The sequence below is a fragment of the Choristoneura fumiferana genome, chromosome 10, assembly GCF_025370935.1.
Source record: "Choristoneura fumiferana chromosome 10, NRCan_CFum_1, whole genome shotgun sequence".
NCBI lineage: Eukaryota > Metazoa > Arthropoda > Insecta > Lepidoptera > Tortricidae > Choristoneura > Choristoneura fumiferana.
In genome coordinates, this window is record NC_133481.1 from 18,857,348 (window position 1) to 18,881,930 (window position 24,583).

Consider the following 24,583-nt stretch of genomic DNA (forward strand, 5'->3'; position numbering starts at 1 on the left):
CAATAAAACCGATGATAGCATCAGTTGGCAAACGCTTGACGATATTTTGGGCCCAGCGTAAACAAAACTAGAATCTGTTGTACAAAACTACAACGTCATCAATTCCTGCATATTGATTTATCACGGCAATGACTGCATTTTAGCCATGTTTTGTGATGATGTCACCAAGGTACTATACATTACGACATAGGTTAATAATAAATATAGGCGTTTGGCATCATTCATTGGGACAGTGTTTCGCGGGCAGCGGAACACTTCGAACCGAAATCGAACCACAAAGAGCTGCGAAGTGTTAAGCTATATAAAATTCAATTGTTTCTAAAAGTGAGTGAATATTGAAATTATTGCATAAGTAAACAGTGAATGCGGAATTGTGTTGAAAAACAAATACGGTAAAAAAAGTTAATTATTTACTTTGATATTGAAATTTCTCCAGGGGAAAGCTAAGTTTAAAAATGGCTAAGTACATGATATTTTTTTTACATATATTTAAAAAATAAAGTCAATTGTAAAATCTTCTTCCTAAAAAACTTACAGAATAAAAGTTAAGTGCTTAATAATTTTTAATCCTTTTATACTTCAATATTGATTTTAGTGGCAAGTATTAAAAGTTTTAACGGTGCAATATTTTTAATGATGCAAACAGCAATGTTGTGTTTAACCAAGAGGCAGTAAAATCAATTTTATGACCGAACAATATAGTTCACTTCGCTATTAACATAAAACTTCAAACCTTGGAGATAAATATAAACATAATAGTGAGAAGTAAACGCTAGGAACATTAATTTCAGTCTTTGACAGTCACCATACTAAGAACATAAATAAAGGGCGTCTTTAATCATTTGTTTTCTTGTCAAGAAGTATTTTGAGCTTTTGATTTAAAATTGAATTTGTCTTCGTATCATGTGTCTTGTTTTTCATGACGCCATGAGTACTAGAGTAGGTAATCATTCTGTATGATGGCAGAATTATTTTTAAATATTTTATTTTTGTTGTATTCAATCAGTCTTAATTAAAAAAAAACAAGACTGTCATCAAAAACCAAGAGTTAAGTTACTTAGGTATAGTAATTATAATAAACGTTTATTACAGACGAAGTCTTTTGAGCAATAGAAATATGTAATATAAACTACTTTACTACTATTATCTATATTACACTGTTAATTTATTGTGTACCTAATAGTAGGTATATTACTGCAGAGGCGGGAAATGACATTCCTGCCGAGGCCTGTATACTGCTTTTCTTCGAATATGCGAGGAAATAAAACGAAAATATTATATTTATACGACACAATATGTTTATACAACCACCTACCTACAATCTTGTAAAAGTAAAAAACCTGCACAATAATAAACACTTCCCAGACATGTCCGGGAAGTAATGCCACTTTTTTTTAAATTAATTATCATATCAACGCACATAACGATGGACTTCTGGGTCGATTTTTTCAACATTAATGAAATATTAAAAGAGCAAGTCGTTGATTGTTTACCATATTGGTATTGTATTGCCAAACAAAAAAGAAATAGAACTCAAATCACTCACGTTTGTTTAACCAATACCTAATGTTTCTCCGTAAATTCATTCAATAAATTGAAATATCATCAACCAAACTAAGAATAAATTGTAGAGTATTTACTTGAGGTTTAGGTATTGGCAACGCATTGCAATGGTGTTGCAGTTGTCTAAATCAGGAGACCCACTTGCTCCATCCAGTCGAATTAACCATTTAGGTATAGGGCATTCAATGGATTTAAATGGCGGTCCATTGATTAACCATTACCAAGTCTTGTTTAAACGTACACAATTTGCATTTCTGTGAACATACAATGACATAAGTATCATTTACGATGAAGCGTAAACAAGTCATGGGTAAAGGTATATTTAGAAGTTTCCTCAACACAATCACGCTTTAAAATAGTGTTTGCTAGCTTATTCAAACATGAATGAAGAAATTAGTTTTAAAATATTTGATCGTTTCAAGGTCTATTTAGTCACGTTTTGTGGCTAAATACAAAAGTGCGTTCTTGTGAACATTTAATTTTGAGCCACTATGTAAATGACAACTAGCCGTTACCCGCGACTCCGTTCGCGTAAATTTCGGTTTCACTATCCCGTAGGAACCATGCAGTTTTCCGGGATAAAAACTATCCTATGTCCTTCCCCGGGACTCAAACTATTTGTATAAGTACCGAATTTTATCTAAATCGGTTCAGAGGTTTAGGCGTGATGAAGTAACAAACAAATAAATAAACAAACAAACAGACTTTTAAACTTTCGCATTTATTATACTAGCCGTTACCCGCGACTCCATCCGCGCAATATCCCACGGAAACTGTGCAATTTTCCAGGATAAAAACTATCCTATGTCCTTCCCCGGGACTCAAACCGAGGACGTGATGAAGTAAAAATGAAACAAACAAACACACAGACTTACAATTTCGCATTTATAATATTAGTGGAATTAGTGGGATGTAATAAATAATTCTCATTGCCAATTACTAACAACGTGATGTAATGAACAATATGACAAATTAAAGCGGATTATCGCTGTAAAGTAGGTACACGTTCTGGCTCAGCCAGCAACCGCGAAGGTAGGGGGATGCCAGAACAAAATGGCTAAGTGCTGCTAAGAAAAAGCGCTTGTAAGAAATTTGATCGAAGGAAGCCGTGACTAGATTCCTCCACCTCTTGTCTTGGAGTACTTTCGTGGTGCCTGAGCTAAACTTTATTTTTTATGACTTCAAATAAGTAGAATTAGGCATCGGAAGCTGTTTTACGTAGCAAACATCGAAGTTAAAAAAAACACGGCTAGATACCCCGTGGTTATAAAGAACTAGACTACGAAGCTTAAGATACTGGGTTCGATCTCCGGTCGGGGCATATTGTATGAAAAATACGAATGTTTGTTTTCGAGCCTTGTGTGTTTAATATGTATTTAAGTACCGTAAACTCAGGTTTCTATAGTCCTAGCGTTCATCAATAGTCCAAACGGACTTTTTAATATTTCGAACAATTACGGATCTGCTAACGTCATCTAGGAGGTTCATCTCAGCCTGATCCAATAGAAAATGCACGATGAACCTCCTAAACATTAGCAGTTCTGTGATGGTTTGAAATGTTCAAAAGTCCGTTTGGACTATTGATGAAAGCTTCGGACTATAGAAACCTGAGTTTACGGTATGTATCTATCTATTTAAGTATGTTTATCCGTTGCCTAGTACCCGTAATACAAGCTTTGCTAACTTTGGGACTAGGTCAATTGGTGTCTAGTGTCCCGTGATATGTATTTTGTTTATATAAGCACTCGATTTTAGTAATGACAATTGTACAAGTTCGGAACATACTTGGATTGTTGTAAGACTGTTGACATCCTAACCCCTTCTTATTCCTTAACCTTCAAATTTCAGGAGGGCATCGAAGTACTCACGAAGTGTGATGAAGCGGCGGAGCTCCTAGAATCCAAGATCATGGAATATCGCCAGGAGACGGAGATTCAATCCCTGAGTCGGGAGCTGATGTTGATTAGAGTCAGGATATCCAAGCTATTGCAGCAAGCAAGGCAGGGGCTGGACATCATCCAGGTAAGAAAGGTAATGGGTTATTTTTTATTTGCGTGTTTTTATTTGTCTGTTTTAATACAAATCATAGTATGTGGATGATATATGAATCAGGCACTGATATTATGCGGTTTTCTAATAAATGGTCCCAATAATCCATTTACGAATTGTACTTGCCAATAAAAAAAAATGAGTCAAAATTAAACTTTTGGCCAGACACTTTGAATTAAATGTACCGTGTGACACAGGTATGATTATAAAAATAGTGTGCTTATTCACGGTTGGCTTTCTGTTCGCGCTCACCTTGATGAGATACCACGGATTGGTTCAAAACATGTTGAACGTACATCGGCTACGAATACATGAGTGACCTGTATGTTAAACCTTATTTTAATAAATAAAACTATCCCTCACCAGATTATTGGGACTGATCGTTAGGAAGCCGACCGACCATTCAAATGTTTCATTCCAGTTAAGTTCATATAACTAATGTGATATAATGTCAAATATTTCACATAACTAAATTTGTTAAAATTACGAAATTATTTCATGTTTATGTTTTTGTAATCGCTTCTCTAAATTATCAAAGTTTATTTGACTATGAATGCTAAAAATTATGTTTTAGATTTTAAACCATACTTTATACATTACAGGACGCCAAAGTAGAAGTGGCTCGTCAAGCAAAGGAAATGGAAGAGCAAAAACAGAAAATTGCCAAACTAGACCACTGGTTAGAAACCATCGACAACGAGCTTAAAGAATCTACCAAACAATTAGACGTCCTTACTGAAGAGGACATTACACGATATATTGAAGTCTATGAGAGATATATCAGAGAATACGAAGAGTATGAAATTATATTAAAATCGATTACTATAATCGGTAATGATAAATCTAGTCAATCTTTGGAAGATAAATTGAAATTAACACAACAATCGTTAGTAGAAACGAGAAATCTAGTCACTGTAGAGATAGAACGGTTAAGACAGGTATTGTTGCAGATAAGATCTGTAGCTGAAGTCATTGAGGAAGATATATCTCAGACAGACAGGACCATTGATTCAACGTCAATGCCTGAAGAAATTGCTTCTCCTAGAGATAGTGATATTGTCAAAGCAGAGGAAAAACAAGAAGTTCCGTCGTTCAAAGAAAGTCTTCAAAAAGTGAAACAAGAGGTAAAAGAACCAAGTGAAAAGTTACAAAGTGAGAAGAAAGAACCTAGTGAGGAGTTACCCAGTACAAAGAGAGAACCTAGTGAAAAATTACTCACTGAAAAGAAAGAACCTAACCTGGAGAAAACTTTCAGTGAAAAGAAAGCACCTAGTCAAGCGGAAGTACCGATTGAAAAGACACCTAGTGAAAAGAAGGTTGTGATAGAACATATTGTTGTCAAAGAAGAAAAACCGACGATCACAATTGAGACTCAAACAGGAGAAAGTCTGAGATCTGAATCGCCATTTGTTACAGATAAATCTATCATGTGCGAGCCCGAGAAAATAATAACTCAGGATGTTTCCATTACTTGTGCTCCACCGCATGATGTTGAGATACAAACAAGTGACCCGATATCAGATAAAAAAGAAATTTTAGAAAATATCAAAGTAAGGCAAACCATTGCCGGTGACCATGAAATATTTGAAATCGAAAGTAGACCCGTGTTCAGAGATCAAAAGATCGATGAGCAATCGTTGTTCGTTGATGCTAATTATAGAGATGACAAACAAGGTAAAGATTCTCAGCTTAATATAACGCATAGTCTGCCGCAGTCATTTGAAACTGTCATGGTGGAGCCTGATGAGACAACAACCGAAGTAGTAGTCGATGCCGATGGGACTAAGAGGATAATTGTCAAAAAAATAAGGAAAACTCTCGTTACGCGTCAGCAAATGGTTCATAGCCATCGTCATACTACACAAATGATTTCAGACGGAAAACAAGATCAATCGATTTCGCAAATCACCTTGAAAGAAGATAAGGGATCCAGTTCAACGATGCTTGATGATGGTGGCGTTCAAAGACTTGAATATCAAACTTTCGGCGGCCAAGTCATTACAGGGCTACCAGGCAGTGAAGTGACAATTCAAGAGTTCACTTCAAGACCTGGCATGGTTGTCAAATTAGAAGAAGGATTGAATCCTGAAGAAATCCTACAGCTAGCCGAAAGTGATGGTAATACTAGAATACAAACATCGTCTTCAAGCGTGACTGCTGTTGTTCAACAAGTTACTAAGAGAATAGTGAAAACAAAACGACGAATTATAAGGAGAGTCGTTATTATAGATGGAAAAGAACATGTAACGGAAGAAGTAATAGATGAACCTGATAATGTCGAAGTCTTCGAAGAACAGATACCGAAAGTATTAATAAGTGTCAAAGACCAAGGTGGTGTGCAATATGAAGAAATAGATGATGATCAGGATCATGATCATAAACCTGCATTACCTGATAAGAAAAAAGACGACAAGCATCCAAGAACAAGTCCTAAATCTGATGATGAGCCTAAAGACAGTAGGCCAGATGATGGTGATGACAAACCGCCTAAAGTATCTGAAGCTACCACAGAACAATTATCTCCAAATCAGCATTTATCGAAAGAATTTATACAAATGGAAGGTCAACAGCAATCACAGTTCACAACGTCAAGTAAAACAGTCAGACAGTCACAGATTAGAGAAACAACACCTGAACAAACGGTGACAGTTTCTGAAATGTACGAAAGTGTGCCAGAGGGAACACAACCCCAAGAACTTTACTTCGTTCAAGAACCACACGAGGGCCACACTACTTTAACGACAGAAGGGTACCATCATTCCACTTTCGAAACATCTTCTTCTAATACTGCTACGATAGTACAAAAAGTGACAAGAAAAATAACCAGAACAAGAAAACGTATTATCAAACATATAGAGATTATTGATGGCAAAGAACATGTTACGGAAGAAGTAATCGATGAACCCGATGATGTAGAGATTATTGAAGAAGAACCCAAAGTGTCAACACACACCGTTCAAGAACAAGGCGTAAAGACTAAACGTATTAAAATAATAAGACAAGTTCAAATTATAAATGGCAAAGAACATGTCACAGAGCAAATAGTCGAGGAGCCAGATGACGAATTTACTCCAGATACTACTGTTACAACTGAAATAGATGTTAATATTGGACGAATACCTGTTGCTATTCCCGAAGATGAAGAAGTCCCAGAATCTACACATGCTACTAAAGAACAACTTGAGAAAGTATCTAGTCCTATATTCATTGAAACAAAACAGTCAGTAGAAAAAATAACAAGCCATGACAGAAAATCTAAATCAGCATCGCCGACCAAACGAGTAACCTTTGTCGACAAATTGATTGAAAGTTCTGCACCTGAAGAAGCGACTAAAGTAATGGAATCAGAACTCAAACAAGACAAAATTGAAATTCGGGAAACATCAGACATTTGTCCTAGAGATGACTCATTACCTGAAATCGACTTAACAAAAGAATTGTCAATACATGGAAAAGAATCTGACTTTGAAATATCTTCCGTTGATATTACACAAAAAAATAAGAAAGGAATAGACACACAAGCACAAGATGAAAAACTAGAAGCAATCACTAGAGAAACTAATTCTGTGAAGTCTGAAGTTGGCACAGTACTCGATTTTATTTCAAATGAAAGAGCTCATGCTTTGCATCCTGGTGCAATTCGTGTACCAGTATCACTAAAGATTGACTTGCCAAGTCAAGACCAGTCGCCACAGTTTGTCAAAATAGAACAAGGTGAATCCGAATCACCCAAACCAATAGTGTCAGAATCGCAAGGCAAACCAATAGCACCTAAAATAGATGACAGTAAAGTGCAAAATGAACCAGAGTCAGCTAAAGTTATAGAGGGCGAAGTAAAGGAACTACTAGAATCACCCAAAACTATAGAAACTGAGTTGCAAAGCATGTCAGTATCAACAACAGTAATTGACATTAAGGAGCAAAACAAACCAGAATATCTTCAACAAGTTGAAACAAAAACAGACTCATCTAATGTTGTAGAATCTGAATTACAGCTACTGTCAGAATCGCCTAAAATTGGCGGATCAGTTACTGATTTTATTTTGAACGAGAGAGCTCAAGCTTTACACCCAGACGCAAGTCATATACCAAAAGCTGAACAAGCTGTACAAAGTTTATCAGAATCACCTAATGTTGTTGAAGCTAAAGTAAAGATACAACCAGAACCAATTAAACCTGGGGAAACTGAGTTGCAAAGTAAACCAGAATCGCCTAAAGTTGTACAGAGTGAATTACAGAAACAATCAAAATCACCTAAACCTGACGAAACTAAGTTGCAGAGCAAGTCAGGGTCACCTAAATCTGTTGAAGTTGAATTGAAAAAACAACCAGCATTACCCAAACCTGACGAAACTGAGTTGAAAAGCAAACCAGAACCACCTAAAGTTGCAGAAGGTGGATCGAAGAAACTACCAAAATCGCCTAGACCTGACGAAACTCGGTTGCAGAGCAAGTCAATATCACCAAAATCTGTTGAAGATGAATTGAACAAACCAAAATCACCTAAACTTAGCGAAACTGAGTTGCCAAGCAAACCAATATTACCCAAATTTGACGAAACGGAGTTGCAAAGTAAACCAGAATCTCTTCAACAAGTTGAAACAACGTTCTCAGGCATAGCAGACTCACCTAAGATTGAAGAATCTGAATTACAGCTACTATCAGAATCATCTAAAATTGGCACATCAGTTACTGATTTCATTTTAAACGAGAAAGCTCAAGCTTTACAGCCAGATGCAAGTCTCAAACCAAAAGCTGTGCAAACTGTACAAAGTAAACCAGAATCACCTGATGTTGTAGATACTAAAATAAAGAAACAACCAGAATCGTTTAAACCTGAGGAAACTAAGCTGCAAAGCAAACCAGAATTACCAAAATTTGTAGAAGGTGAAATGAAGAAACAACCAAAATCACCTAAATCTGATGAACCTGAGTTGCTAAGCAAGACAGAATCACCTAAATCTGTTGAAGATAAATTGAAAAAACAACAAGAATTACTTAAACTTGACAAAACTGAATTGCAAAGCAAACCAGAATCTCCCAAAGTTGACGAGACTGACATGCCAAGCAAGTTAGAGTCACCTAAGGATATCAATACTAAAGAACAAAGCAAACCAGAATCTCCTCAACAAATTGAAACCCAGATAACAAGCAAACCAGTCTCATCTGTGGTTAGTGTATCAGTTACTGATTTTATTTCAAACGAGAGAGCTCATGCTTTACATCCAGAAGCAGAACACCGGCCAGAATCTCCAAAAGCCGAAAATACTATATTACCAAGCGTACCAAAATTACATTCAGACAAGATTACAGTTGATGAGTCTCGAACACTAGATACTGTTGCTGTTGAAGCGCTTGCAGGAAAAGAGAAATTTGTTACTTTACCTGAAACTGTCAGTAAAACCAATACGACAGAATCTGCGAGTATACTTCAAACTAAAGAAGTCCTACCATTAGATGCACTTGAGCCTTCCGACGCTTCATTTGAAATTGAGCCCGAAAAAGAACAATCTAAGCTAGAAAATTTACCTGCTGAAACTATAAAAGATGTTGTTCCTGAATACCCACAAGCAACAAAAACCAGTGAAATAACTACTGTGGCACATATAATTGAGCGAACAGAACCTATTATCGTACAACAAGTACAAATTAAGGATCAAAAATTATTAGACCAAGTTAAGATCAGTTCACCGTCACAAAAAGACGTAGTTGACATAACGCAAGAACTTTTAAGTTTGGAAGGAACTATTCAAGAACCTAGAGATACAAAAGAAATACCACTAACAAAGGAATCAAAGACAGAGACAGTGGAAATAAAAGATACTCTGATTGAAAAGAAAGTGCATAAAGTTAAAGAAAAACTTATTTCGGCACAATCACCTATAAAAGTGAAGCCTATTGAGATTGGAACCATTATTACTGAAACTGCCACAACACTCCCGTTAGCCTCAGAAGTTTCTTATGTACAACAAGACCAGAAACTACACGATATTCGTGATCAAGAGACAGTTGCTACTGGTATTGATATTCATAGAAATCTAGAAGATCAAGCTTTGTTAATGCCTAGTGAAAAATTAGATATAATATCCAAAAAACCAGAGAAGTATGACATCAATCTACTTCTTGAATCAGAGCGTCATGACACTCGTGTAAGAGAATTAAAGCCAACAATGGGTGTTCAAAGCGATATTGCCAGTAATGCAAGCGAACAAGCCAAACCGTTACAAACTGTTGATATTTCTATGTCACTTTCAAAGATAGATTCTAAGAAAAATGAGCCTAAAGTACAATTTGACCTCAAATTTGAAGGGTTTGATACGAAACAATCGGTCATAGTTAAAAAGAATATCGATGTTAATCTACCCAGTGATATCAAGGTTACCGAAGAACATCCTAAAATCGCAATAGCTGAAGAAAAATCTTTTGATGAACCAGTAGTGATTGTGACTAAAGAACCTTCTCCATCACCTGTTAAAGAAGAAATAATTGTTGTAAAAGAACCTACTCCTGAGCCTGTTACAGAGGATAAATTTCTAGAAGATACTAAAGAAACAGAAATAGTCGCCGAAGTTAAGATTGAAAAAATAGATCAAGATTCAAGCGAGACACCTGATTCATCGAGATCGAAAAAGAGCAAAAAGAAAAAGAAACCCAAGCCTACACCAGAGGGTAGTTTGGATGAGTCTATAAAATCAGACTTGCCTTTTGAATTGCCTACTGAAACTGATAAGAGTGTCTTAGAAACAGACAGCTCCTCTTTAAGTCACTATGTTGAACTACCTACATCACCACCCTTAGAATCGCCTAAACCATCTGAAGATATTTTAGAACCTAAAGTAGAATCATTAGAACCAGACTCATTTGTGGAATCTGATAGAACTACTGAAGAGAAGGGGTATGAAGCCGAAGAGATCTCTCAAGGACCAACACCTGTGCCTAGAAAAAGGCAAAAGAAACGCAAACCTCATGGTATTAGTGAAGAAACTACTTACCCGAAAGAAAGCACTGCTGATTCTGAAGATACGTCCGTGTCATCTCCAGTAGAAATAGTAGAACCTGTACAAGAAAAGAAAGGTAAAAAGAAGAAGGGTAAGAAAAAGCCACCATCTGAACCGGAAGTACCACAGGAGCCCGAATTCATTGAAGAACAAAAACCCGAAAGTCCTAAGATCGGAAATGAAAATGTAGAATCGCCTAAAGACGAATCTTACCATACAATGAGTGAAACATCTGACATTAGTACAGTTAAAATCGTTGAAGAATGTGTTCAAAGTAGTCCAGAAACTTTACAAAAAGATGTAACGACTACTGTAACCTTTACTGTACCAGTAGTTGAACAAATCCCTACTCAAGAATATTCTGTGCAAACTTCGCCTGAACTAACTGAATTTATTAAAGAGAACAAGGAGGAGTTGAAACTAGAGACAGTTGCAATAGAATTGCAAACATCTCCAACACCTGTTACTGAAACTGTAGCACAAACAACACCCAGGGAAGAAAAAGAGGTTGATACTCAAACTGTTGAAGAAATAATTACAGTTGCTGAAAAAACACCCGTTATTGATACGGAAATACAAACAAGTAGAACGGAATCACCGGAAAAGGTGATTCAGTCCGAAGCGACAACTCAAGTAGTGTCTCATGATATTGTTACTCCGGAAGAAAAGTTCTCACAAACTTCATCACCTTTAGAAGAACCGAAAGAAAAAGAGAAATCGGAGGCTCCTGAAATTATAGTAGAATGTAAAGAAATACAAACATCACCAGTACCTCAAATACAAACAGATGAAAAGAGCACTGAAATGTTGATTGAAACTGTTGAAACTGACATTCAAACATCTCAAGAAATTACTGACCAGGAAACGAGTACTACACCAGTAAAAGAAATAGAAGTAATCGAAATTAGCATACAGACTCCAGATATTCCTGTTGTAAGTACATTTACTCAGTCTGATGAACCACAAGAGGAAATGCCAGTTGAGGAGAAATCCGAAGTGATAGCACCTGCTCCTCCAAAACCAGAAGTTGCTGATGTCAGTCAACAAACATCTCCTAGAACACCAGAACATCTCAAAATGGAATCAGTACAAGAGGAAACGGTTCCTGCTTTAGATCTTAAGAAGCTCACGACAGCTGATAGTACTCAACAGACTACTCCTAGGGAACCCGAACATCCTCAAGTTAAAGTACCTGTAACACCCAGACCAGTTGATCTGGATATAAGTAAAAGAGATATAGTAACTATTGACAATACACAGCAGACATCGCCAAGAGTGTATTCCGAAGATTCCATATCTACTTCTACTGATGAACCATATGAAATTCACCTACGAGCACAAGTAACTATCCCCGAGGCGACGAATGATTTCCTTGATAACGAACGCCAAATGGAAGCACCACAGTCTATAATTGGGGAAAGACAGAAACAAAAGAAGAAAAAACATAAAAGAAAAATGGAGTCACCACTGGCGCAAACACCAGAAAGTTTATCAGATCCTATTACAACAGAGTTGCTTATGTCGGTAACTCCTACAAGCGAAGATTATTCCAGTAAAGATACTTCATCTATAGACGAGGGTATTTCTCAACTTGCTAGCCCTGTATCACCTGACCGGCAAGAGACATTTGCTCCTCATAAACTTACTTACTCTGATGTTGTTCAACGTTCAAAATCTAAATCGCCTTCTCCGTCTAAATCTGTTGACTTCTCTCGAAAGTCTGAGAAAGCAAGGCTGCATGATGCTTTAGAAAAAAGAACTCAGTCCTTAGCAGAGTCTCCTAGACATGTCCCTGATGACTCTATGACAGTAGCTGTATTAGATCCATCAGTAGAAAAATCCTATGATGCAGTCATTCATAAGGAGCTAGATCATTTAAAGAAGGCCATTACTAAACATGATCCAACAAAAACTGAAAGGAGTGTTGTAGTTATCATTGAAACAATTTCTGTTTGGTTAGAAGAAATTCAATACCGAATCCAAAAAGAAACTATAACCAACGGTAAATCAGTTAATGAAGATCAGCGTCTAGATTCGTTGCATAGTTATATTCGACGTCTGAAAGAAATCACTGAGATAACTGAAGTGAATGAGGAAATTATCACTTTGATTGAGATGTTAACACGCCAAGCGGACGCTGTTAGTACGTTGAATAGCCAAAGTCCACTCACAGTAAAAGAAGTTGAAAAAGACTGGATCAAATTTTTAAACGACACGGACAAATTACAAGAATCAGTGGAAAAAGTAAAGTCTAATTTGGATGATATTATTTTAGCTGATATTCCAACACAACAAAAACTAGAAAAGCTTGACAAATTAGAAAACATTAATTTAACGAACTCTGATGCAGTTACAAAGATGTTTAGACGCTATCGCATTCTTGTTGAAACTAATCCAAAGAGAGAATGTCCAGCTAACCTGTACACTTGTGATGATGACACCAAGCAAGTAGAAAATTCCATAAACACTGAACGTGATCGAATTCTTCAATTATCAGCGCTAGCAGAAGAATATGAACAAACTTTACAAGACTTTGGTCAAATTACTGATGTGGCAGAAGCTTTAGTTGATGGAAAGATAATTGTATCAGATTTGGAACATTTGCACGAAGAAATCCAAAAACACAGAAAATTCTTCGTTAACTTAAGCCACTGTCGAGCAATCTTAGAGTCTCTCGAAGATAATCTGGACAATGAAACTAGGTCCAAATACTCATCATTACACAACTCCCTTCACGATCGGGCTACGGCCATCATAGATAGAGCAGCCGGTCGCGCCCAACAAATGACACTAGCTGCTTCCAGATGGACCACGTTGGAACAAGGCATGAAGGACGAACAGCAGTGGCTTAGAGTAGCTCAACAGAGGGTCCCTGATCTTACTAACGTCACTTCTATCGACCATGAGCAATATATCAACCTGTACCAGTCTGTCAGCTTGGATGTATCACATCATCATGCTAAAATCTTACGCCTCTTATCAATAACTGAGGGTCTTCAAAGTCTTATAGTCTGCTCGGGCTTGGAATCAGAGTGTTCCCAGGCGCTAGATACGTTACTCAGACTACAAGAAGACGTAGATTCCAGGCTTATTCGCCTGACAGCATTCAAGGAGAATTGGATGACGTACGACTACATCATAGAAAGGATTGAAAACTGGATGAAGATTGCTAATAGGGAACTCGAACATATTACTCCTGAGAACATAACCACGACAGGTAACCTACGACGTTTCTGGGAGCTAAAGGCTCAGCACGAAGTTCACAACAATCTAAGGAACGAATCTGGAGTTCAGTTTGAAAAAGCTTTGGAAATATTACCGATATCTGATGAGATGGTTCAACGGCAGTTCTTCTTAAAGATAGAAGATGAATGGCGAGAGCTGGCTGGTAAAATAGACAGCTTACATTCTTCAGCTATCCAGAGTATTTCTGATCGCGACGTATCTTCAGGGGAGAAATTGAACATCCTAGAAGATGAAATTAGAGAGCTACGTGCCACACTGGACAGCTTAAAAACTGTTATAAAAAGCGAAGATGAGTTGAATCTTTACATCGAGCGACTTCAAGTGATGACTGGACGAGTCGATAGGATTCAAAACGAGCTTGGCAGATTAAGTTTGCTGCCCACTGCCGAATCGGACCGTTTGGGCGCTCTGCTATCGCAATCGCGTAACCTAGACGACCAGATAGCTGAAGAACTAGAACGCAGTATGTTATTAAAGGAGAAGATAGTCCAGGTGCAAGCTGGTATCACACGCTGTCAGAAGAGCCAGCGCCGCGCTCGGCTAACTATTGAAGAATGCGAGGCAGCGGAGCGTCTTGGCAGTGATGTTGTCGAGCGGGCGTCGGAAACTTGTGAGCGATTGCTTGAAGACCTGGCAGCGCAGTGGAGGGACATAAGGGCGCTTAACCAGGCGCTTCATACCCTGCCCACCTGTCTACGTGTGTCTGTCTCACTTACGGATTTGGAGAGGGACATCAATGGATTACAGGTAAGCTAATACTACAATTAGAGCCTGTATTTCACCGCTCATTGATAAATTTTATTTGGCAGATATATGAGATGTTGTCTCGATTTATTCTGACAAAACAAACAGAGACGGCATCAAAGATACCTCTGTCATATAAAATTTATCAATCAGTGTTGAAACAGGCCCTTAAACAAGTATTTTTTTCTGTATCCCACTGCCGAAATCCCAAGGTTCAAATTTGATGGCCTAGTTTCGATAATCTTTGCTCAAGATCTTGTCTACTTTTATATTGAACTAGCTTTAACCCCCTTAGAAATGTAAAAATAAGGGTAGCTGCTTTTGCCGAATTTTTGAATCTCCTATGATACACCCCTATGATCTTCAAGAAATATGTCTGCCAAAAAATATCTAGCTAGTGTGGTTTATTCTGTATGTTAGTAACATAACCTTCATTATCTGCCAGGAAACTCACGCGCAACTGGAAGCCGATGCTAGCGAGCTGAGTGCCCGTCTGCGCTCCAAAGTCCAACTGTGGCGGCGCTTCGAGCGACAGCTGGAGCTCGTGCAGGGCGCTGTGCGAGAGGCAGACTACATGGCCGAGTTGCTGACTGTCCAGGGCCAAGTCGACTACGATCGTCTGCTGAAGGCAACTGAGAAGCTTGAGGTTGGTTCATTTGGTTATGGACCAGTTGATTATTAAAACAGGCACAAAACTGTGAAGAAAACACTAAGGGGCTGTTTCACCACCCATTGATTAGTGTTAACTGACGGTTAAATGTGATGCCGTCTACATCTATTTGAACAAAACAAATAGAGACGGCATCACATTTAACCGTCAGTTAACACTAATCAAGGGGTGGTGAAACAGCCCCTAAGACTATTTCCTTATTTACTGAAAATCAGCACTGGGGTGTTTTAACGATTCAGCATCATGCTGACACACTATCCTTCGTATTGACGATTTTTTGTTGTGTCTTGTGTTGTATTTTCTTGTAAATGATTTCTTTTTTTTTAACTAGGTATGTATGGTTTTTGGAAAAAATCCAGTGGTCCGTGTTCAAAATCGAAAGTCAAAGTCAAAATATCTTTATTCAATTTAGGCTATAACAAGCACTTATGAATGTCAAAAAATCTACTACCGGTTCGGAAAAAACCTCTGTTGAGAAGAATCCGGCAAGAAACTCAACGAGGTATATTTTTTTAAACAGATTTATTAAATGATGTCTATACATCACAAGTATTTAACACAACTTTATTTTTAAGAAAGATGAGATTTGTGTGTGCATTTATGATGTCAACAAACATATTGAGGGTTATTTTTAAAGCACCAATTGTTTTATGTCATCATTTTTAACCGACTTCAAAAAAGCAGGAGGTTTTATGTTCCAATGTTTGTATTTTCTATAGCCATTTTATAAATCACTTATGCAATCACGAGCTGTCGCAGATTCTTCTAACCTTTTCTCCATCTGCAGACGCTGAGCGAATCTCTCTCCCGTCGCAACGGCGAGCTGGTCGGCGAGCTGCGAGCTGCCGCGGCGCCGCTCGCCGCCAGCACCGAGCCGGCCGTCGCGGCCAAGATGCAGAGGGAGCTCGACGACGCCGCCGCTGCGTACGAGCACACGTGCCGGAACCTCACGCAACTGTGCGACAAGTAAGCGCTTTTCGAACTAAACCCCAAGCGAATCGTTTTCGTGCCACAACAGCGAGCTGCTGCGGACCTGATTCCTCCGTTGCAGCCTGAATGCTGAGAGACCTCATGCCGCAACCTCGTCCAGCTGTATGACAAGTAAGCACTGTCTTCCTATCCCTCTCCCGTCGCAACAGAAAATTAGTTGGCAAGCTGCCGCAAGCACCGAGCCGGCCGTCACGGCCAAGATGCAGAGGGAGCTCGACGATGCCGCCGCTGCGTATGAGCACACGTGCCGGAACCTCACGCAACTGTGCGATACGATGAGTAAGTGCTTTTCGTCTTTAATCCCCGAGCAAATCCCTGTCGCATCTCAGCATAAAATTACGAAAATCTCAAAGGTTAAGGCTAGGCTCTCAAACCCACAGTCCTCAGCTTGAGTGGCCATAGGACAAATCACTTGGCTACCATGACTATTTTTAGAAGATATTAAATAAGGGAAATAAACGAAAAATCTCTTACTAAATTTACGAAATGTGAAAGCGAGGACCTCTTGCATGTAGTACCAGGTATTTAGTAGTGTATCCGCACAAACAATTTAGCGTTCTTTTCCTTATTAGTACTGTAAAATCAATGTTCTATATATACCGTTGTCTTCATGACTATCGTGTCGTCAACAAAAACGTAATATTCCTCAAATCGCTCCCAGGTACCACAAAGCCGTGGAGCTGTGGAAACGCTACCGCGACGCTGCGGCCACTGTGCGGGCGTTCGCCGAGCAACAAGAAGGCAGCTTACACGCTTTGAGGCCAGACGACGCCCCGGCTACCGCTCAGGTTAGTGAAATTGCGCAAAAATGCTTCATGTCTGACTATACCCCTTCGTAAGGTACAAACTTAAGGCCGTATTGTCAAACACGCAGGGGTTCGTGATCGTTTCATTTCTTAGATCCTCATTCGTTGTCCGACAGAAATAAGTGATAAATGCAATTTTGTTACGTGTTTTTATATTTTGTAGCCACTATTAAAAACCTTAGCTCGTTTATGAAATAAGGTAGTTGGCGCGATCACGCGATTTGGTCTGCATTTACAATAATAATTTGACGACGAGATGTTTCAGATACCAAATGTGTTAGACAATATGACATCTGTTATATTAAAATGTATGTGGAAAAGGTAAAGTTGACAGATAAATATAAAATAATTGAGGAGCCTTTTTTGGAAAAAAAGTTACGACCTAACTAACCAGTAATTTGATATGTGCGCCATTTGTTGGTTCATACGGAAGTAGAAGAGTGGAAGTGGAGGCTTCTGTACATGATTCACGTAAAAGTCGTAGTTTTACATGTGTTTGAGGTGTAACATGGCATATGGTAGTTCATTAATCAATGGTAAACAGGTGTAATGATCAAGGTGCACAGAAAACAGAATAAGACATCATGGAACCAGGTCCTAACCTAATCGTGGGTTCATGCATCTGAGTTTTTCTTCATATCATTTGAAATTTGATAAGGAAAAATCGTGTGCAAATGGAAATCCAATAATTAATCATGAATATGAAGTGTAGTGAGTTTACTAGAATTTTCTTTTAAGTACATTGAATGATGAAATAAATCTTTATAAACATTGTGACAACTAACAAGAAATTATATGTGACACCTTTTTCCTGGTAGATATTAGTCATTTATGCGATCCGTTATATATTTTCCCAATGTATTACCACATATAAATAGACAGGTATTTCTTTACATAATCGTCCTACTTGAAGTCAGCGAGTTGAAGCACAACCTAACGGCGCAAGCGCTAAGTAAACGAACTAAACTCTTCACACTATTGCGCAGATTTACAAGATGAAAATACTTTCCAATAATTTTATTGTGCCTTGAAAGCTATACTTGGTTTGGATAGGTATTTAAATACTTAAATGTAAACAAAACAACGTCAATTGGTGTCTGAAATATTGAAATTCCCCCATTAAACTATCTAAACATTTACATTTCTTTATTGAAGTACACGAGTCTAGTTTGTATTACAATGAAGATAAGTATAAAATCCTTGAATGTACCAAATCTGGTAGCTGAAGTTTGTTTACATTTAGTTAAATACCTATCCAAACCAAGTATACTTAGTCCTTATTTATTTCTGTAGAACAAAGTTGCGTGGAAGAGATCGCTCCCCCTATTGCTTACCTACCTTGTTATTTTCTCTCTGCAAACTTGACATTTGGCAGACCTAACCCTTGAGAATCGTAGAAGTGCACTGTGAATTTTTTGCAAACTCACGTGGAGAGCTAGCCAATTTTATATTCTTCCACGAGCGATGCCGCGAGATTAGGCATGTTAGTAATAACGTATGAAACTTTTTCCACCCAGCAATCAATTAGCGAATGCATCACGGAGTGAATTTAAAAAGCATGAGTCAGAGTCCGTTTATGAACCACGCCTTTACTGGTGCGGTCGACGCTCTTTACTTTAACGTCGAGACGTGTGGGTTGAGTGGTAAAAAGTTTGGATTAGTAAAAACCTGGATTATAGAGATAGATTTAAAAAAAGACGGCCTAAAATCAAGAAAAAAGTATTTTTAATCCGCCGCCATTTTTTTTTCGCGGACACCATATTTAAATAATAAATACCTTAGGAACACTAAAACCTCTTCAAAGAGATTTTGAAGAGGCTTATTGATGCCACCGTGACCGAGGAGCTGGCAGCTACCTCGCTCAAAGAATTAGCCTAGCGATTCAACGAGGAAATGCTGCCAGCATCTTCGGCACAATACCGCAGGGGCCTTTTTTAGATATAGCTTAGTTTATAATATAGTTTTTAACTTATTTTGTAATAATTTAGTATTATTTCTGCGTTTTGGTTTATCTCTATCTTAATAAACATATTATAAATACCAAATGTCACTACGACAGTTTGGATGAATTTCACCAAACGCGTCGATGTAAATGCAATCTTAGGTACGAGATACTTTAATCTAAAATATAATACTTTGTATGATTGACAAGTAGTTTATTTATCGTTCAATTAGAACGCAATTTACTAGCGTTGTGTCTAGAAAAAAATGCTACGGTTCGTATTTCTTTGCAAATAATTTACAAGTTACTGCTAATTTAGCTGTAGTCAGTAAACTTATGCTAACAGCAAGTAACGGCCCAAACTGAGTCGTTGACCTGAACTTCACAGAACACACGGCCATGCAATGTTTGTAAACTTCATAATTATTAGGATTTTGTTTACGTAGCCAATTTAACGTTATGCCAATATTTGAATAACACAATAGATCAGAATAAGCGACCCAGGTGGGCTTGTGTTCCACTAAACGCAAATTCGGTGCGTTCAACGCGAGTGTGTCTATTTTTTGTCCTTTATCTATATATCAGGGTTTCTTAAAGTGGGGTCCACATCGGACCCCTTAGGGATCCGTAGCATGTGTGTCAGGGGTCCACAGTAGGTCAGTCATAAATGAGAGTATGTATAAAGGATCAGTCTGTAAACCTATTTACTAGGAAATTTCGAAAAAAAAATTTTGACAGGGGTCCGCGGAATTGTTTAAATTGTGAAAGTGGTCCGTGACTGCATAGAGTTTAAGAAACCCTGCAGCAGCACAGCAGGGTTTCTTATATATATATTTTTTATTTTTTTTATTTATTTTTTTATAAAAATGAAGCACAAAATGTGTTGCTAAGCGAAAAACTCGGGAACGACTGGTCCGATTTCGCTAATTCTTTTTTTGTTGTGTTCATTACTGTCAGGAGAAGGTTTATGGAAGAAAATACAGAAAAAAACCAACGGGGGTGAAGCCGCGGGCAACTTAAGTATAGACTCGCGGTCAATGACTTTGGAATAATGAATAAAATATAGTAATCAACTATGCCACGAAGACCGGATGTGTTATCTGTTATCTCTCACATATGTATGGCTCATGCCCTATTATGTCAATATTTTCACCCTTACGGCAATTTCGAAAAAAAAACCTAGGTGGCATTCTTCCGCTTAACCCCGTTACAGTTTAAGACATTAATTTTCCACAATCAAGGGCATCACAAGAACCTTCAAACCAGTACGTAAAATACGATAAAACCCACTAATGAACGAACAACTACAATAATAAAATCGCTTTACTGATAAGCTGATAATTCGACTCAGTTGTTCCGCAGACGTCGGCGGCCGCGGACGCCCGCGTGCAAAACGCGATCTCGAACACTCTCGAACAAAAAAACTCGAATATAAAAACGAATCTGTCAAACTTCAAATTTCCCGCCCAAAAAGAAAACTTTCAAACTACGCCGCTAGTGTTTTGTTTTATGTGTTAAAATTAACACCGACGCGGTTAAGCGATTGAGGAAAATAGTATGTTCGTATGAACCACATGTTTGGAATTTGCATTTCTAGGACCTACATCTCATTATCTTTACTTATAAATTAAATTAAATTTATAAGATGGAGTAAAAGTTAAAAGGAGATAATTACAAATTGCACAGAAATGATCTCTTACTGTTAAAATCCTCAAGTGCAGAGTGAGCCGAATATCATAGCATATTAGGCCATAGTTTTCCTTCAACATTGCTTTAGAGCTTGTAGATATCCAAGGTTAAAGTATAGAACGTGTGACTTCACCAAGTGCAGACTTTGACATCACCGAAGAATGCAAAACTGTATGCATAATTGCACACTTATTACGATTATTTGGCGATAACTGCATTTCAGCCTTGCACGACCTTCATGTCGTTCCAAATTTGATTTTTTATTCCGCATTCGTTACTGGCCAGTGTTACGTGTGGTGGTGTATTAACGCGCGGTTGTTTTTATGGTTATTTTTTAACGATTAAATAACTTTAGTTATTCAGTGACCGTGGGTGTGACAAAAATGATGGATTACTGTGATTTTTACACTGGATCGATAAGAAAACGGTGTCAAGAGAGCGAAGCGTGATTTGCGTATCAAAATGTCACTTCAAGAGGTGAGGATGCGGCCACAAATAACATAATTTCTGATAAACAATGAGGGTAGATGTTGAGCTTGAACTCATTTGCTATCAACAGTTATTGATAAAAAAATGGTGTACCTATTAAATAAAATACCTAAGGTAGATAAATACTTACGTCAAAACGGATTTTTTTACCTGTATAGGTATACAATTTGTGTACCTGCGTATTATGTTCTGTGTTTTTAAGTTATGTCTTAACAATAACCACTGATATATTATTGAAATTAGCTGAAAATGTCCTATGTAATCAGTCATATTAGCGGGAACAAACTGCAAGGCCGAAACTTGCGTTACTCATTTGACTACATTTAAAATTGGTGGACTTTATACTAACTAGAAATATTTAAAGATAAAATATATTGATAGGTATAGGTAATACTCGAACGAACCATTACCTAATCTACATTTTAACTATTACAAGTACCTACTAATATTGTTGAATATGCAGGCCGATTTGCGGTATTCGCTATTACGATTTAGGAACTTCAGGAGGCGATACACAGGGCTATTAGGAAAAGTTTGAACCCTAAATGACTTAGTCAAATGTGTGTTTTTTTTTCTAAATACTGTTTTTACCGACACCTTTCCTTGTTATGTTAATTTCTAAAAAAATATCCACACATTCGACTACATATTTACGGTTCAATCTCATCGGGGACTTCGAGGCGAAAAAAAAGATTGCTAAAGAAGAAAACAGAAAGAGGTGATGTTTAAAGTTCTTAATCTGTCTAAACAGAAAACAGTACCGATTCTAAATCAGGTTTGAACAATGATCTTGCGATCAAGTCTAAATCTGCCCGTTAACCCTTGTGATCAATATTATTCAAACAAATTACTTTATCCTTGATGAATAAGTGGAAAAATGACAAAATTAGCAGTAAACGACTAACTCGCCTAATATGTATACGCCTTGAGCAAGTAAACATTGTAAACAATGAACTAAACAAACCCGTAGTATTTTCGAACGAACAGTAAACAAACTAATTACAAACTAAATCGTTCAGCTAACTAGCGTTTACCAGAGCTATAGAACCTATGATCGTTCGAAACTACGCCCATTTTCTATGCAATTAACAAGTTTCTGAAAATTTTCAAGGGCACACTTTCTACGTCTGCGATTGTGATACTTAGATTAAAATTATTATAGACGCGGCAGTTTGATATAACATTTTTGTGATCCATTAGTTTTTAGCTAAAATGTATCTAAATAAATAAAGATGCGAAGCGGTGCTAATAAATAACTTGTAAAACATGAGGTGTAGTCAGTGCCACGAGAGTTGAAACGAATGACTTCACACAGAGCTACAAAATAACTGATTGCACAAAAGGAGAATTATGAAATGAATAAGTGTCAAAATCCTGGTGACATTACACGACATGTTGTAATCATTCACTTCAACTCTCGTGGCACTACCTATAGCCATTTTTGACTCCTATATTTGGAAGCGTTTTGATATAAACATCAATTAAATAATAAATAGCTAGTGGTAACCTTTTTTAGTCTAAACTAGTCAAGAAAGTGTTAGTTTGAAGATCAATATTTAAACTATTCTGTATGGAAACTTCTTCCTAATTTTATAAATGCGAAAATAACTGTCCTTCTGTTTCCTCTTCACGTTTAAACCGCTGAACCGATTTATATGAAATTTGATACGAGGATAATTTGAGACTGGGAAGGATATAGGATAGCTTTTATCCCGGAAAATTGAATTCTTGGCAATCGAAATCGTGGGGAACAGCATGTTTTATATAAGTAGGTACACGTTAAATTAAAGTTTGTTTTTCCTATAGTTTTTCCCTGAATTCAATAAGGCAGAGTCGGACCCGCACTTTGTTCAGTTGAAAATATTAAGTTTGTTTTTTCCTATAGTTTTTCCCTGAATTCAATAAGGCAGAGTCGGACCCGCACTTTGTTCAGTTGAAAATATTACACTCTCGTTGTCTAACAAAACCGATGAGACGGAACACAGTTACCTAGTGCATCCTCTGGAAACGAAACCTTAAAAGTATTTATTAAATGACGAACTTTCAAACTGAATCTAACCTGTGACTAGCTTTTGCCCGTGTCTTCGTCTGCGAAGAATTTATTTAATGCGCGCACACTGTATACTGAGCGGAAAAAACTTTGACCCTCGAATGTTTACAGAATCGGTAATTTTGTATGAAGGGTGGGCCAAATTTTGTGCCGGTGAGTATATGTAGGTATACAATTTTTCGAGATAATCCTAATATTGCAGGATATCGTCTTTCTCAGGGTTTCAAACTATCTCCGTACTCAATTTAATCACGATCGGTTGAGTGCTTTATAAATACGTGAAAACGTAACAAATAAATATTAATAATAGGTATTAGTTAGGATGATCGTGATAATCACGTTTTTTAACATGTTTGATAGAAACTCGTACTGTTAATTTATACTAGTTAGCAGTTTTTTCTTAAAATACACTCGGCGGCACAAAATTTGGCCCACCCTTCTGAATCTGCATACATTTGAGGGCCAGATTTTGTTGCCGCTCAGTATATATTGCGCATCTAACATAAACACTATCAACACAGAACAGAACTAGAAACGTTCTTAATTGCGGGTAGTCCGTGCCCTTGAGCGAACTACCCGCCAAATGCAAACGACCTTCGAACTGCCCTAAATCAACCTTAAACGCCCCTCTAATGTGTGGCGCGAGGTCGTTGCACGTTCGCGCCACGTTTAAAGATTTTTATAAAAAGTCCTTACTCGTATATATAAAGTCTCGTTTACACAAAACTTTGCACTCTTTTTGCACAAATAATTAATATTGCATTGCTATAAATACATGTATTACGTAGTTGGAAGCGGGGGAAATTCAAGTCATAAATTGTCCAAAACAATGCTAATATTGCTGATGAATTCAAATAAAAAGGTAACACACCAATTATAAGTACCAGTGACAGCACTCTTACTGTGTAAAAACGGCATGAGAAGGCTCTATACCTATATATATATATTTGTAGCAAGACCCCCACAGGCAATACAGGCAATAGTAAGGTTCCTATACAGGAGTTAGGTCCCTATTAGATAGATAGTAGTAACGTCCCTATTATAGGTACTAGTAAGGTCCCTATAATTGTAAGTAGTAGTTAATCCGTCCATATTTTCGGCAGACCAACGCGACGTGACCAAAGAACTAGTGTGGATGCCATGTTGATATATGGACTCTCAAGTCAGTTACAAAAATATCAAAGCGTAGTTTTCCCAGTTTCAGAATAGACATGTTGCAACCTACATTTTTATTTGTTTACCTTGCCAAGATCATAAACGATTTAATGCTCCGTTAGCGCTTTTTGAGTTACAAAATAAGGTTATATTTACCGTTTACGCAACATGAATTAACGCTATCTGGAATTT

At 37.5% G+C, this 24,583-nt stretch overlaps 1 protein-coding gene across 1 annotated transcript in view; it reads left to right on the plus strand.

Annotated features, from left to right (window-relative positions):
* The first annotated feature begins 244 nt into the window (after positions 1–244).
* Positions 245–24,583, plus strand: part of LOC141432247 (uncharacterized) — a 38,175-nt gene continuing 13,836 nt past the window's right edge. Inside the window, exons 1-6 of the mRNA XM_074093786.1 lie at positions 245–324; positions 3,412–3,594; positions 4,215–14,603; positions 15,046–15,246; positions 16,058–16,236; positions 16,922–17,048. Coding sequence (XP_073949887.1) covers positions 3,472–3,594; positions 4,215–14,603; positions 15,046–15,246; positions 16,058–16,236; positions 16,922–17,048 — 11,019 coding nt within the window. The 5' untranslated portion in view covers positions 245–324; positions 3,412–3,471. The remainder of the gene's footprint in view (positions 325–3,411; positions 3,595–4,214; positions 14,604–15,045; positions 15,247–16,057; positions 16,237–16,921; positions 17,049–24,583) is intronic.